Source organism: Anopheles funestus, chromosome 2RL (assembly GCF_943734845.2).
Source record: "Anopheles funestus chromosome 2RL, idAnoFuneDA-416_04, whole genome shotgun sequence".
Taxonomy (NCBI): Eukaryota; Metazoa; Arthropoda; class Insecta; order Diptera; family Culicidae; genus Anopheles; species Anopheles funestus.
The window spans coordinates 28,313,171-28,329,194 of record NC_064598.1 but is presented as its reverse complement, the minus strand read 5'-3'; the positions used below and the strand labels follow the sequence as shown (position 1 = coordinate 28,329,194).

The window sequence follows — 16,024 nt, the reverse complement described above, 5'->3', positions numbered from 1 at the left end:
AAGTTCGACACGATGGTGGTCACGCGGTGGACAATAAGGGATGTAATGAAAGGACAAAAGCTGCTAGAAGGAATCAAGCGGCTAGTTTCGTGTACCGATGCATTGTTGGTGTCGTGATTATGGTTCACGAGGGCGGATCGTTCCTTTTCTCCCACAAGTCCCGCACGTGAGCTTTTGCATACAGTGAAGCCAACGGTGCGTTCCGACAATGTCATCGTGGGTGAAAAATTAGTACGAAGAAAGAACGATGACAAAGAGGGTGCGCTGGCAACGATGACAAAGAGGGGGAGAGGTTGGCATGTAGTACACGTTGGAGGTTGGGTTGGATTCTCCGACAGCGTGGTGCATTGTGTCGTAACGTGGACTGCGGGCGTCTGTGTCTTTCCGTCGCTACGAAAACATTTATCATCAGAGATAAGCATCTTTCGCTTTGCTTCGGGCTAAATGCGCCTTTAAGGTCGGGGCAATGTGCATTGTGTCTCTCATTGTGCAATTCCGTGAAACGGGGAATGGCCGCGAATCGTGAAACGATGATGGTATAATGTTCCATTGCGTAAACCCTTTTGCAGTCCTGAAAGAAGAACTCCTGAAGATGGACGATCTTAATGCGCACAACGGTCTAGGGAACTTATTGGAGAAACTTTTGGAAGTTAAATTAGGGAAAACTAATATTTTATTTTTGCTTTATTTTTCTAGAGAAGTAATTTGCATGAGCAAAACGAAACCCGAAATTAATTTCCAAAGAAAACTCACGATTTTCTTTACTAAAGCGTCATTTAATGTTTCCAAGCGAAATAAAAGCAAAAAAGCGTTAATTAATTTCCAACTTGGAGCTGCATCAAAAACCATAATCAACCACACTGTTGCATGGTTCCTAACTTTATGCTCATCGGTCAGAGGTTGTTCAAGTTACAGAAAGATGAGAATAAACAAGAAAATAGAAACTTCGCTACAAAACTTAGTGTCACTGGCATGGGGCGAGTGGAGGTAATACACTCCGTTTTGTCTGTTTACTTGTTTTTTGTGTCTGTCCATTCAACGCCATCGGTTGTACATTTTCTCCTGTCGGTCACGACCCAATCACCGTGCAAACAATTCTTCTACGGGAATTTTGTAATTCAAAACGCTGCGGGTGGTCAGTGTCAGTGCGCTCTTATTTTCTTTAAGTAAAAAAAACAATCTAAAAAACAACAAAATCAGCTCTTGTCTGTCCCACTGCTCGAGTTATACCCGAGGGACATCGAGCTGACATTATCAGCCCGTGTGGTAACTTTAACAAACACGAAAAACACGATTGCGAAATATAAAACTCACTTTTGCACAACTCTTCGCGCCTCAAGTGCTTCATTAGTTGTAAACGAAGTTTGATTTAAAGTTTTGCTAATGGAATTACACACGGAACGAAGATGATAAGCTAAAGCGATAAAAAAATGCGTCACACCAAAAACACCACAAGGCAACAGGACAAGACTTAGCAATGGTTTACAGACGTTTTAAATGTTTATTTAAAAAAAACCACCGCCGGATTGTATTAATGTGGTTCCATGTTTTTTACCCCTACATATCTAGACTGTGAGCTGGAGGAGATCGTGTCCCCGCCGAAGTACCGACCGGAATCGATAGCTGCACTGTGCGAGGCGACCCGTTTTACCGAAGCAGAAATCAAGCGGATCTACCGTGGCTTCAAGGCAGAATGTCCGGCCGGCATCATACGGGAGGAAACGTTCAAGTTCATCTATTCACAGTTCTTCCCACAAGGAGGTAAGCTAGTCGAACAATTTCTAATCATTATTTCCCCCTTCCAAACACTTGATGAAGTTTGGTGCAAACGTGAATTAAATGAAACTTCTGACTTGCTGCAGTGTCACTGTGAAGACATTTGTGTGAGAACCGTTTCCGAAACAATAGTTTGACACTTATTTGACATAACTCGGTAGTATGATAGGATGTCCAATAATGTACTGTACGACCAGTCCGTGTGAATGTACCGATACGGACTGAAAAATGCAACCCTCATCCACATGCATTCCCTTGGGAATGGGACAAAAGATGTCGTTCTAAAGTGAACAAAATAACTTAGCTGACGTATAATTGACATCAGCCAGACGTGAGTCGAACGGAAAAGTGAAAAAGTGGAAACAGAAATGAGAGGAAATGTTTCGAAGAATTTCCAATCAACCACAACTGTAGACAGATTCGAACAGTAGAATGTTGTTTCAGTTCCCTAAACATGGGCCATTCGTTAGTTTATTTCTTTTTTCTTCCATGCTAGCGTTTGCTTTCCATTATATGGCGGCAGGAGAATGGTTAAGGATTAGTTATGATAAATTAAAATACATGTTTCACTAGCCAATATGGGCAGGATTTTGCTAACAGCACAGGAAGAACGTTAAAAACGTTAATTTAAATCAATTTTCATGAAATGATCGTTTAGTGCTTACAAATTCATTGTGGTTCAATCATTGGGGTTACTTGTTCTAAATTAAACCAAATAACTGTAATATCTGAAGAACTAAAAAAAGATCATTTAACACTAAAAAGATAAATGAAAAACTTAGTTCTTTGTACCGCTTTCAATTCAATTAATGAAACCATATCTCGCCTCAAATTGAAGAGACGTGGCATTATAAATGTTTCCTTAAAAATTCCCAACTCATGGTCAATGACTATTTGCAACGAAACGCAGGAAAACAATGTCATAAATAAGCGATGGAAAAATCGGAAACCAAAATAATTCACAACCATAATTGATACACTCAGGCACACTCGCAAATCTCACAATAATTAAGCCATAAATTTGAACCACATTCATGTGCGCCAGGGACACACGGGAGAGAGCTCTTAAAGGAAAGCAATTAAAAACTACGGTTCAGTTGCATTGTTTATGGTGCACTGTCCATCCCAATTTGTATGATAATAAATTCACTTCTCGGCCACTGTTTTCCCGAACCGTGCTGCAAGAAGAGATGTACTGCGATGTTGATGAGGTTGAAGCTTAAAAATCAATTCTGTTCCTATTCTGTATGAAATTTTTCTAACACGTCCTATGGACAGTACACTTGTCGGAAATCATTGACGATGTACCACTTATCACGATTTAAAAAGAGCACATCGCCAAATTTTGAATGTCTTTTGTACGTTGGTACACGGTAACAAAATTCTTCCTGTGCAATCAAAAACGAAAAAGAAACGCTTTTCGCGTACTTCGAACTCGTGTACTAATGTAAAAGCAGTGTTCACCAGTGTCAGCGAAATCCGGTAACATATGGCAAACGAAGCCGAATGGGGTAAAACAACCTGCTCGAGAGTCAAACAAATGAGTCTACGCCGCGGGGCCATGTGCAGTGAAGCCCCTCAAAGTCATCGTGTCAAGAGGTCATGGTACGCCCCGTGGCCGTGGCAGTGCACAGTCCTCTCGTGCGAGTACAATTCTTTTGGGGTGGGACATTTTCGGGTATTTCAGACAGTCGGTTGCAGAGAATGCGCACATAGCCAGACAACTTTTGTATTATATTTTTTTACAATTAGAATTTATAATAAATTTAAATTGTTTCGGTCACTTCAGAGCAGTTAATGTTCCTTATCGTCAAAGCTTCATCCTTTTTAAAGACACATTACTGATCAACAATTTTTAGTACAGAATCGACCATAAATAGTATTTTTAGTACACTTATTAGTATACTTTGACAGGGGCGTTATTCTCTTTAGAACATCATCGGGTATAACGTTTTATTGTATGTTATTGGCTAATCGAAAAGCTTCAAAATATTCGATTATTTAAATATCATTTACTTTTTTCATCTTCATAGCGGGAATTTTTGCCAGGATCATGTAGGGCTGTTAAGTGTTGAAAACTTTAATTCATCAAATATGCGTTGTCAAAATATAATCCCACTGGGATAGGGAACATCAACCCTTCTCAAAACGTTCTCGTAAACCATTAAAGGTGTACCTAAACAATAAAGTTTGAACGGAAATGGATGTGTACTACTAGTTGTCTGACATTTATAGACTTTGTCAGTTAATTTTCTTTTTACCAGTAAATTAATTCACTTAAAAAAAGATCCAAATGCATTTAAATCAGAAACAAAATATCTGAAGTAACGAAAAGCTCAACATGGTGCCTTCTGTTAGTACACTTATAAGTGTACTAAATAATAGAGACGTTAAGCTAAATAAAAGGCAGATTCAGGGGTAAATTTAAAATTTAAATTTTACCATACAAAAAATGAACTCTCCACCTAACAACGTCTGTTGCTGTATGCTAATGTAAGGCAACTACTGTGTTTCTGAATTATATTACAATCATCATCATCATCATCATCACTGGCAGCAGCAACCCCGTAACAGCTGCAATTGGGGGCAGCCCTCCCCCAAATAGACCAAAGGTTTCTGTGTGTCGTTGGCGAGTGATTCGCAATGAAATAGTCAATTTACATGAAAATCAACAACATTTCAAGTACATACAACCGAAAAAGAAACCTCGGCAAAGGGAATAATGCTACACAAACTTCAGCATCAGCCAAGGGAAACCAGGGAGAACCATTATGGGTGTGTGTTGGCCCTTTCAACACACACACCCCCAAAGCCCCAAGCTTGCGACTCTGTTGTTGCTACTCGTTATTTTACCATTTCGGGTGCAAAATGGCCCAACCCGATTTGACTTCGGACCGGATCGAACGACGAGTCAGTTAAGAAAACATGAACGGCAACATTTGTCAGTAGCACTGTAAGAGTACAAGGGCACAAGAAGTTAAGTAGTGACAGATATACCTTCGGTGAAAGTTTGGCGCTTCTTTCGTTTACGGCCACTGCAAAGTATCGCTTGTTTCGGCTAACTTTTCGCAACAGCCCTTCCACGTGGCCTGGTTTGGTTTGGGGGGGGTAAGCAAATAAAGAACACCCAAAAACTGAAACAACAATTTCGTAAAGCATTTGAACAAGTTTTATCATGTTGTCGTGAAAAGTCGCTAACCAATTTGTTCGCATTTGCTAACAACGAGAATGTCCCAAAGGGCACTAGTACGAGTGACGGAATCAAACAAGTTTTTTTTAAACACAACTCTTAAATAAAGGTTACAGCAGTATAGGAAAACTACTGAATGATGCTTTGGAAACAAAATTGCAACACTGTAAATGATTATCGATCGCAGCGGCAAGCTGATGTGATCCTCGTGTTCGATAGTTAACGTTTGCTAAAAGAAAAAAGGAAGTCCACCGTGATTGATGAGGTCTCATGGCAGGTCCTTGAAAGTGAATGCCCATGCCCAACGCTACATGAAATATCAATTTAAACTTCAAAGCCAGGTTGGGGGAGGCAAATGGGGAAGAAGGGTGTAAGGATTTGATGTTTCCTTCTTCATTACTTCCCTTCCCTAATATACCGTACCACAACAACAAAACTGAAACGTTGCAAAATTACTTTCACACCACACACACCAACACACATACACAGGACACTATTAAGGAAGAGAAAAACTTAGCAAAACGAGATTCGGAACAGCAAATGGGTATAAAGAATGATCCACCATGCCATGCCGCTTGGTTGTGAGAACGCTAAGATTGCGTACCAGGCATCACAGGGTTTCTTTTTTCTTTGGACCCCTCGCGAGCTGCAGAGGAAATGAGTTCGGATATCCTTTAGCTTAACAGTGTCACCACCACCACCACCACACAAAGAACTGGCAAATAGTGTGAGCGGCAAATGGCAAATTGCGGAAATGCAGCATCCAAATTGCAGTTTGTGTGCAAGTAAATAATAAACGAACGTTGGATCTACGCCAAAATCGGAAGCATCCGCGGTTCTTGGTGGTGGGAGTATAAAAAGTTTTGTGTGCTTTTTGAGGAAGAGGAAATTTAAATTGTAAATAAACATGAATGAAGCTAGGAAAGCCCGGGGGTGGTTGATTGCGTCATGAAGGATTAGTTTTCTCCTTTTTCGCTTTTATTAATGTAACTAGGGAAAAATTTTATTATGATAGATATTTTGTTATTTTTTCCCCTCACATTTATATGTTAACGATTCTTGCAGTAGCGATGAAACTGCACTTATTGCAAAAGCGTGTAATTGATTTTACGCCTCTTTTCATCATTCTTTGAGGTGAATGTAAAGTATTTCCATTGGAATGAACATCCCCGTGTGTATGTACTTATTCGAATCAAAAACCCCGCGCTATTGATCAAAAGATATAGCATTATAAAAGTGCTTGAAATGCAACCAACCGTGAAACATTCTCTTTCACTGATACTTGATTATGTTTGAGCAAAAAAAGGAGGAAATTTTATACAAAGCTTTTGTTGAGTTTTTTTTAAAGATTGCAGATCAAACAGATTTATTACCGTTTAAAGTATCACTGTACGATACACTAATACTCTTGGGTTTACACTATTTAGTTCGGAAGTTCAAGTGGATGTGTTGCAATCATTTCAGGATTCTTTTCAAGGTGAACTGAAATATGTAAAGGTGAAGGGGTTCTGTGAAAAGCTTTTCCAACTCACACACTTATAAAGTTTTCCCTGACATGACACATATTGAACAAACTCTAGAAAAAGGAAAGGATTCCACAACGATGTCACCACATTCCAGTGAAGTTTGAGAAAAAAAGTCTTACTTTTTCACTTGAAATTCTTTTCAAGCTTAAGCTAGTTTGTCTGATAAATTTCTTAATTTATGGAACTTTTACAGACTGGCAGTGATTATTTTCAAAGTTTTCAAACTTTATTTTCAAACTTTCAAAAGAAAAACTAAAATAGAATCCAGAAACGATTCCAACTTTTAATTACGAATGTCAACTCAATAATGGCAACAGCAGGACACAAGACAACTATGGACCAGAGATGAGAATATCAACTCTTTTTAGTGAGTCAACTCAGAGTGAATGAGTCTTTATTAGGAGACAGCTCGTTTAACGACTCATTTCGGAGTCATAAAAAAACCCGGCATAAGCGTATAACTTAAAGTTCGCTCATTTTACTCACTCATGAGTGTGAGTGGTGAGTCGAGTTGTAAAAAGAGTAAATACGTGAGTTGAAACGAAAATGTGCGAGTGAGTTGCAACAAAAATGAGTTGAAACGAAACGTTTGAAACACATGAGTTGAAACGGAATACATGTGTACAATACCCAAACTAACCAAATGAATATACTGCTCGCTCTGTCTAACTATCAAACCTGCATCTGCGAACAAGCGGGATAGTGTGATCGGCAGGGATATTAAACGGGATCCGTCTCTGCTTAGGAAATTTTCAAATTTTTATAATTTTTTTCTGATTTTTTACTGTTTTTTATTTAAAGCATTATTTGAATGAAACGAGACCTATTTCAACCAATTGGTATTAAAATATACCAAATTTATAAATTTTGCTAAATTGCTCAAAAAAGAGGCAAATTTTACATTTTATCAAACAGGGTAAGGAACATGGTTTCTCGAATATCTTCTGGCACATACATCTGGGGGCATAGCCGTCCAAAAAGAAAATGTAGCCATTGGTACCATCTATCGACCACAGGTTAAAGATTGGCGATCCGTTGAATACCGACCGACTTATAAGCAAAATTTGGTGCAAAAATGAGGAAAACTTTAAATTTTATCAAACAGGGTAAGGAACTTGGTTTCTCGAATAACTTCTGGCACATACATCTGAGGCCATGGCCGTCCAGGAAGAAAATGTAGCCATTGGTGCCATCTATCGACCACAGGTTAAAGGTTGGCGATCCGTTGGATACCGACCGACTTTTAGCCAAAACTTGGCGCAAAAATGAGCAATTTTCTAATTTTTGTATTTTTTTATTTTTTTTATAATTTTTTATTCTGTTTTTTTATTTAAAGCATTATTTGAGCGAAAATAAACTTTTTTGAACCAATTGGCATTAAAATAAATCAATTTCGTTTTTTTTGCAAAATTTCTCAAAAAAACGTAAGGGGTAAGCCTTATGAAATTTTCGAGTGAAAATTTTTTTTGAATTTTTTTCTGATTTTTTATTCTTTTTTTTTAATTTAAAGCATTATTTGAGTGAAAAGAAACTTATTTCAACAAATTCGCAATAAAATATATCACATTTAAAAATTTTGCTGAATTGTAGAAAAATGAGGAAAATTTTACATTTTCTCAAACAGGGTAAGGAACTCGGTTCTTCGCATAACTTCTGGCACATACATCTGGGGGCATAGCCGTCCAAGAAGAAAATGTAGCTATTGGTGCATTCTATCGACCACAGGTTAAAGATTGGCGATCTGTTGGATACCGACCGACTTATAGCCAAAACTTGGCGCAAAAATGAGCCTTATGAAATTTTCTAATTTTTCTAATTTTTTTTATTTTTTCTGATTTTTTATTCTTTTTTTATTTTGAAGCATTATTTGAGTGAAAACAAACTTTTTGAACCAATTGGCATTAAAATAAATCAATTTAATTTTTTTTTGCAAAATTTCTCAAAAAAAAACGTAAGGGGTAAGCCTTATGAAATTTTCGAGTAAAAAATTTTTTTGAATTTTTTTCTGATTTTTTATTCTTTTTTTTTTAATTTAAAGCATTATTTGAGTGAAAAGAAACTTATTTCAACAAATTTTCATTAAAATCCATCAATTTATAAATTTTGCTAAATATCCCCAAAAAAAAGCTAAGGTTATAGCCTTAGGAAATTTTCAAATTCTTAGAATTTTTTTATTTTTTTTTTATCATTTTTTTTAATCTTTTTTTTGATTAAAAACATTATTTGAGTGAAAAGAAACGTATTTCAACCAATTGGCATTAACATAAACCAATTTATAAATTTTGCTAAATTTCCCAAAAAAAAGCTAAGGCTAAGCCTTAGGAACAGTGTTGGATCAAGCTTCTCGGCCCTAAGCGTAATGGTAATTGGGCCCCAAAACTAAAGAGAGTCGCACTGTCGATAATCTTAAATCAATGAGGTTTATTTTGCAAAGATCCACTAGGACCGATCGGAGGAAGGACCCCCAAAAATTTTGGGGCCCCCCGTGGCCGCTTAGTTTGCGTAGTGGATGATCCGCCTCTGAGTATGATAATAAATTTCCTAAAACTATCCCGTTTCATGTCCTTCAGCCTAGCCCACATGTTCGCTTATGCAGGTTTGATAGTTAGGCAGAGCGAGCAGTATATTCATTTGGTTAGTTTGGGTATGTACACATGTATTTACTCTTTTTGCAACTCCACTCACCACGGCTACACGCTTACACTCATGAGCGAGTAAGTGAAAAAAGAGTCGCTAAAATTCCTCGTGGTGAGTGAACGAAACTCGATCAATACAACGTTTCAACTCAATATCTCACTCTTACTCACTTTGCACATCTCTACTATGGACACATATCATTTCAAAAATTAGACCCGTATGTCATTCAATAAAAGCTCCAATTTCTCTTCCTTTCCAGCCAATACAGGTTTATATGCACACTACGTGTTCAACACTTTAGACAAGGAGCATACAGGCATACTTAGCTTCGAGGTAAACTTCATTCTCATCGCATTACATCCATGCAATTGTCACTAAACAAATTATCTTCTGTTCCAGAACTTTGTCCAAGGGCTATCGATACTATCGCGAGGCACGCTAGAGGAGAAACTCTGCTGGACCTTCTCGCTGTACGACATTAACCACGACGGAAAGATAACGCGCGAAGAAATGACGGACATCGTGACGGCCATCTACGAGCTGATGGGTGCCCGGGATGATGGTGGTACCGATGAGGTTAACATTAAAAGCAAGGTGGACACAATTTTCCAGGTAAGATTCGGTGAAAGTGCTTATGTTAGCAATGCAAATCCATCCTTCAATGCTTTACCAAACCGCACACCAACAGAAGATGGATACCAATCAGGACGGTGTGATCACGATCGAAGAGTTTCTCGACTGTTGCCGGAAGGATCAGCTTATCTCAAGCTCGATGGGTGTGTTCGATTCGACCATATGACCGCTGGAAAAACTTCACACGCTGCCAGATTATGTGCTCGAGCGGGGTAGCAACGGGGCGGGGTATGAGGACGATTCGGACCAAGAACCGAAGGGTGACGAAAGCAACGAAAACTCAAACGAGAGTAGTTTGCAAACGGCAAGTAAGTAGCACTTGTGAAGAGTTGCATATTGGACAGTTGAATAGCAAGAGAAACCACTTAAAATGACTGTTTGGAAGAAGAAATGGTTTTTGATTGTACATTTATAATACAGCGTGTAGTGTTTTAATGGTAATAAATAAAAACAGGTTCTGTTGTGTAGGAACTTTTTTGTAAATAATATTTTAAATTAGTTTTGTTTTATTATTCTAATAGTCAATTCAAAAACAAGCTCTCGTCAAGATTTGTGAGATTTTTGTGCTCTTTTATCATATTCAATATTGCTTTGGCAATTTAAAGAACATTTTATGAAGTTTACAACAATATTTATTGCATCTTTCAAACCTCCATGCAATGTTATCTCTTATTTACATTCAACTGTAAAACCAACCGAGTGAGAAAAGATCAAATTTATCTATAGCAGCAGCTAAAATCATCATTATTCTCATCTTTCACCCACAAAATCGACTTTAAAGATCATCTTCATCTCCAACCCAACCTGAGAACGTTGGATGTAAATAACACAGAAACTTTATGGTTTTTCTTTTAACCGCTTCTTTCCCCATTTTGCTAACGCGAACGCTTTGCTAACCATTCTGCTTCTCTCGTGCAGTACTGAAATCCGACACATCGAACGGACCAACAACGACAACCGCAGGAAGCATAGTGAACAGAATGGAACCGGCTGTAACTGCTACTACTACTACTACTACTACTAGCACCGGAAGCGCAAAAACACAAATACCACCACCGACATCGGGTGCACCAACGTCGTGCCTGCAGCAGCAGCAGCAAGGCACCACGAACAGCATCAGCAATGGTACGTCCAAAGGACACCGGACGTCCCGGACAAGCAAACAATCGATACTGATCAACGGACGAACCAAGACGAACGCTACAGCGCGGCATCAGAATCACTTCCACCATCAACACAGTCATCCATCGAGTCACCTTCATCATCATCATCCGCATCAGCCCTGTTCTACAGCTCAACAGCAGCAGCAGCAGCAACAGCAAAGCCAACAACCGCTGCTCAAGCACTATCACATTCCGCTGCAGGATACGTATCACTCGCAGCAGCCGTTGCAACCGCTCCATCTGTCCACGCTAAGGCTCGGTCAAGGGTCCTGCTATGCTCCACCGCCACCCCCGCCACTGCCCACATCCAAGCTGGCACCGCCCCAAACACTGTCGCTGGCATTGCCACCGTGCAATGGATCCTACCTGGGGCAGCTGTCCGCTTCCTCCTCGAACTCGTCCTCGCATCAGCACCATCATCACCATCACTACCATCACCATCTGCAACCATCGGGCCGTATTGCTACGATTTCATCTCCAATGTCACCGCCCGGTTCCTGCTGTGGTGGTGGTACCGTAACCCGACCGAACGAACTGAATTGTTGTCCGATTGCGGTAGATCCATCACAGCAGCTACGCGCGGCACCACAGTCCGACGTTCCTACACCGACACTGGTCAAGGTGAAGGCTTGGTATACGGTCACTAAGCAGGGCCTAACCTATTGAGGCGAATCGGCATACGGCACAGCGCTTCCGATTGGTCGTTATCGAGCAGTAGTGGTCGTTTTTTTTTGTAAAACTCTTACCCTATGATCATACGTACTAGGTTAGATTCATTACGATCTTAGCAAAGTGTAAAAAACAAAGTGATGCGAGGAAAAAAAATTGTAACGAACTTCCCATACGATCGTTTCGTACGAATGGGATACTATTTCGAAGACTTTTCAACACAAAGAATTATTCTCCTATCCTTTCCTAGCAAGCGCGAGGTCGAGTAATGAAAAACCAAACTTCCTTTTTATAGAACATTTATCGAATTAATTCATAACACTTTCTTCCATTTTCCAATCGGTTAGTTCCTCAGACAAGGTGAGTAAAAATTAGATGGAAAGGAAAGAGTAACAAATATTCTAAACTGAACGGTGACATGTCATAGCGGATGAAGAGCAAATGCGAAGGTGTTAAAGTTCCCACAAGTCCACTTATGTGCCTTCCTAATTTTGACTCCTAAGTGTAGATTTAACTCGATCGGTTCCGATAAAGTCTACGATAAACGATACACACACAAACCCATCGTTATAATCCTGACACATGTATGCCGGTGGGAAACGATCTACTGATCTTGCTTGAGAAGGACGCCTGGAACTCCGGGTTCACTTTTTTGCAGAGTGTGACTTTTCCAGCAGAAGAACGTTCTGTTCGCTAATCCAAAGTTCGATCTAGCACTTTGATTGTATCATATCTCCCGAAACACACAATCCCACAACAGATTTTTAGTATCCTATTACGAAGACAAAAACTAAATTGCTGAAATCTGCGAAATTGTTGTTAGTAGATACAAATAATTTTACACCAAAAATCACACACACAACATTTGTCACAGGGAGTAAAACGTGCAGAAGCAACCCCCAAAAAACAGGAGAAAAGAAAGATTTCATACATACTAAACAAACACTTATAACGCATCATCTCGAGGGACTCAAACCAATCAAATAAACAAAACTAACCATACCGCTTACTAGTTAATCGAAACACTGTTATGAAAACAAGCAAACTTATCAGTAAACATGATGGAATATAAATACACTACCGCGAAATGCAAACGAGAGAAAAGAAAAACCACAATAAACACCATCGTTAATAGTGTGTTGTTGGAAAGCAACCTGTTAGTAAATGTTGATGTGTCGTAAAAACAGATTTTGCCTAACGGTTATTGTTTCGAACGACAAATCGTTAAAATTATACGGTATCATTTGTGCAATGCAACTTTTTGTTACATTTCCCCCTTACGGTAATGGAGCAATGTGACAAAGTACCATAATAATGTATCACAAGCAATTGAGCAAGAATGAATGGGAATTTATTTATTTTATCCCTCCTGTTTCATTATCAATGTTGCAAAAGGCAACACTGGCTAATTGCTAAACATCCTTGAATCAGTTATACAAGAAAGCAACACAAATTTGGAAACAAAAAAGGCATAAAGAGCGCAGTCGACGTTAACGATTATAATTATTCCCTTAAATCCGTGTTTATTGTTACCGTAAGCGTCTCTCGTAACATTTCAAGCAAAATCAGCAACATGCAAACACAAGTATAAAACAAAAACCAACCCAAAAAAAAAACATAGTTAAAATGATACGTTAATGAAGCAAAAAACACAAAAATCGCATCCCTCTAATAATGTTGATACAGTATAGGAGAGTCGTATTTTTCTGACAAAGTGTCACATAGAGCTATAACTAGTCATTGTGTAAGCCGAACGTGCGTACCCGCGAGTTCTAAGTGTTAATATCTATTCGAATCGTGTTACTGGTTAGCGAGAGAGAGAAAAGAAGAGAGACAAACGAATATAACTCCTATCGAACAAGATGAACCATTTATAACGCAAATATATGTATAACTCTATATTCTACATGAAAAGCAAAACAAAACTCTGAAGAAAAAACGAAGCATAGCGGTTTGAATGGGTGGGTTCAAAACCCCTTAGCAAAACAAGCAACGATATCATAGTGTCTAATTGTTGATCTAGATGTATAATTTGTAAGCGTGTAGTGACAGCGAGTGTAGTAGTCGAAGACAGTTTCTTAAATGGATATAGCTCGAAACTATAACAAAACCGTTACAGTTGAATACATAATCAAAACGATACAACCATGCCAGTTCTATCTCACAGCGTGCAATGTTTTTGTGTGAGAAACATGAATTAGGATAAAATCGATTATTTAGTACCTAATGTCTAGCAACGCTGTTCGTAAAATCCGTTTCAAGCTTAATTATTTGTACCATCGATTTATATATTTTTATATGCTTTTAAGTTCTTAATCTTAAGTTTAAGTTTGTTGCGGTTGAGAATAAGACATGGACAGATGACCAATCTAATGCAAATCTTTTGCCAGATTCATGGATTAAGTTGTAATAGTTACTGCAGCAAGATGTTAGCGATCTGCCCAAAAACAAAATGGTTGAGTTGTGACAACGTTTCGTTTTGTTGTTTTGTTTAGTGCGTTACACCGTTACAGATGACTAAGCATATGTAGATTGACTTAGAAGTTATTCGATGTACTGTGCGGAATTTCCCAAGAAACCGTGATAGCAAACAGGAATTAAAACAGCAGCAGGTAATTGATACTGTTAGTAGAACAAAGAACGATACAAAATTTGTTCCTAGTACTTGCGGGCGTTAGCTAATAGATGATTGTACGCGAATTAAAGCAGCAAATTATCTGTATGAACGAACTGCAGTTCGGAAGCGAGAAAAGAAAATCTTACTAAAGTTCGTACCGTTCTTAATAAATCCTGATGTGTATATTTGTTAGAATTTGTTTATTGATGATTAACTGTGTTTCTGTGTGCATGTGAGAAAACGGTTCTTTTGCTACAAGTTTATCTGCACCGGATTTTCGAACGTCATCGTTTGAGAAGTTTAGAAAAAATGTTTTTCATTTTATTCTGTATGTGTAGCTCCAACGGTAAGCTCAATCATAATTTTATTTCTTACACTATTAGGCAAATATAGTTCATACCATCTATCACTATGCACATAACCTTCGCAAGAAAGGACACTCTTCTGATTATAATTGTTGTATGTAAATAGTGGTAAAAATTGAGTAATATTATCAGCAAAACATCGTTTAAAAACTATTATGTGCGCAAAATGAAATGGACAAAAATGGTACGGAGTATCGAAGCAGTATGCTAACCAGCTTACAGTATTCGTGTGTGTATATCTCCGATTCACGATTGAATTAAATGCGATGATTGAAATATGTCCAGGACATGTAGCAAACGTTGTGGTATATAACATGTAACGTTAACGTATTGGAATCGACCCCATCGAAGAAACATCCGACTGGTGTACAACAATTCTAATGATTCTCAAATCTAATATTCGAACAGGCACCTCTAATTCATCTGACCATAATTGAAACTGGACGCGTTACAGAGTAAGGCGTGACGTCCTCACGAATGATTACTCAGATGATTACTTGAATAGCTTTCGCATAACATAAACGGTTGGACGGATCCGTGTATTGATCAGCACTGCAGGAATGTATTCAAAACCGTCTCGAACGGAATATTGACTTCATTGGAATATGGCTTTAAGCCTTCTACAGGCGTACGTAGAGAGAGAGAGAGCCGCACGGTAAAGTAGATCTCCCACTGCACATACAGCATCATGGCGTTTAGAAAAGAAACTTTCGTTTCTTTTTCTTCTCCTTTACCGCACTGCTTTCTGTTTCATCAGCATCCTGAGCATGGACAGGAGTAAATCATTGTTAGAACAGGCACGCGCACATAGTATTATGACTAAAATTCTCATTATTAGCTTACCTTTTCCGAGTCAATCTTTTTCGATTTCACTAACTTTTTTGCTTCCTTCAGTTTCTTTTTCTCTTTCTTCGAAAGCTTCGTTGACGAATCGCGCTTTTCGGCATCGGTCAGCGAAAGTGCCGTAGAGCTGGTAGGTGGATCTTTTTTGCTGCTTCCATGCTTCGACTGTTGGCTTGCTGCTCGCTCTTCAATGCTTTGCTTAATTGACTAAAACATGTTGATGAAAGCAGAAACCCATAATAAGCTCATTAATTGTTTGGGAAGCTTCAAAATTCGAGGAAATAAATATCCTACCAAATCTTCTTCTGCCTCGCGTATACGATCCATCTCCAGGCACTCGACAACTTCATTACGTAGCTGGACAATCTAAAAATGTTCGTCATAAAAACGTTAATTACTATTTTCGTTGAAAGACAATACGACTATTCCTATACCTCGACTAAGCGGGTAATTAAAGCTTCCTCTTTTTCCTTATCCGAGTCAGTTTTGTTCCTTTCCGGTTGTGCCATCAGCAATCGAATTTCGTATTCCAAATCGGCTTGTTCCTGTTCCAGCCGATGCATTCGCCGTCTACCAAAGAATGAACAGAATAATGATAAATAATG

The 16,024-nt window shown here is 38.6% G+C and overlaps 3 protein-coding genes across 12 annotated transcripts in view; 2 read left to right on the top strand and 1 right to left on the bottom strand.

The window, feature by feature from the left end:
• LOC125766530 (Kv channel-interacting protein 4-like) overlaps nucleotides 1–10,233 on the top strand; it is a 65,521-nt gene extending 55,288 nt beyond the window's left edge. For 5 of the 6 annotated variants that reach the window (XM_049432566.1, XM_049432564.1, XM_049432563.1 and 2 more), the window contains 4 exons: nucleotides 1,570–1,761; nucleotides 9,389–9,462; nucleotides 9,529–9,741; nucleotides 9,818–10,233. In XM_049432566.1, coding sequence (XP_049288523.1) covers nucleotides 1,570–1,761; nucleotides 9,389–9,462; nucleotides 9,529–9,741; nucleotides 9,818–9,928 — 590 coding nt within the window. In that variant the 3' untranslated portion in view covers nucleotides 9,929–10,233. Of the gene's footprint in view, nucleotides 1–1,563; nucleotides 1,762–9,388; nucleotides 9,463–9,528; nucleotides 9,742–9,817 lie in introns of all 6 variants that reach the window. The other variant, XM_049432567.1, reaches the window with a different exon arrangement.
• On the top strand, nucleotides 9,930–14,406 carry LOC125766532 (myb-like protein Q). The gene is made up of 2 exons (XM_049432569.1): nucleotides 9,930–10,070; nucleotides 10,681–14,406. The coding sequence occupies exon 2, from the start codon at nucleotides 10,743–10,745 to the stop codon at nucleotides 11,589–11,591; it is 849 nt and encodes a 282-aa protein (XP_049288526.1). The 5' UTR covers nucleotides 9,930–10,070; nucleotides 10,681–10,742; the 3' UTR covers nucleotides 11,592–14,406.
• A 117-nt stretch (nucleotides 14,407–14,523) lies between these two features.
• Nucleotides 14,524–16,024, bottom strand: part of LOC125766529 (MICAL-like protein 1) — a 34,885-nt gene continuing 33,384 nt past the window's right edge. For all 5 annotated transcript variants that reach the window (XM_049432557.1, XM_049432560.1, XM_049432558.1 and 2 more), the window contains 4 exons: nucleotides 15,854–15,989; nucleotides 15,714–15,785; nucleotides 15,420–15,626; nucleotides 14,524–15,337 (listed from right to left, as the gene is read on the bottom strand). In XM_049432557.1, the coding sequence (XP_049288514.1) occupies nucleotides 15,272–15,337; nucleotides 15,420–15,626; nucleotides 15,714–15,785; nucleotides 15,854–15,989 (481 nt within the window). In that variant the 3' untranslated portion in view covers nucleotides 14,524–15,271. The remainder of the gene's footprint in view (nucleotides 15,338–15,419; nucleotides 15,627–15,713; nucleotides 15,786–15,853; nucleotides 15,990–16,024) is intronic.

Coding starts and splice junctions, on each gene's coding strand:
- LOC125766532 (XM_049432569.1), top strand. CDS start 10,743: ATGGAACCGGCTGTAACTGCTACTACTACTACTACTACTACTAGCACC.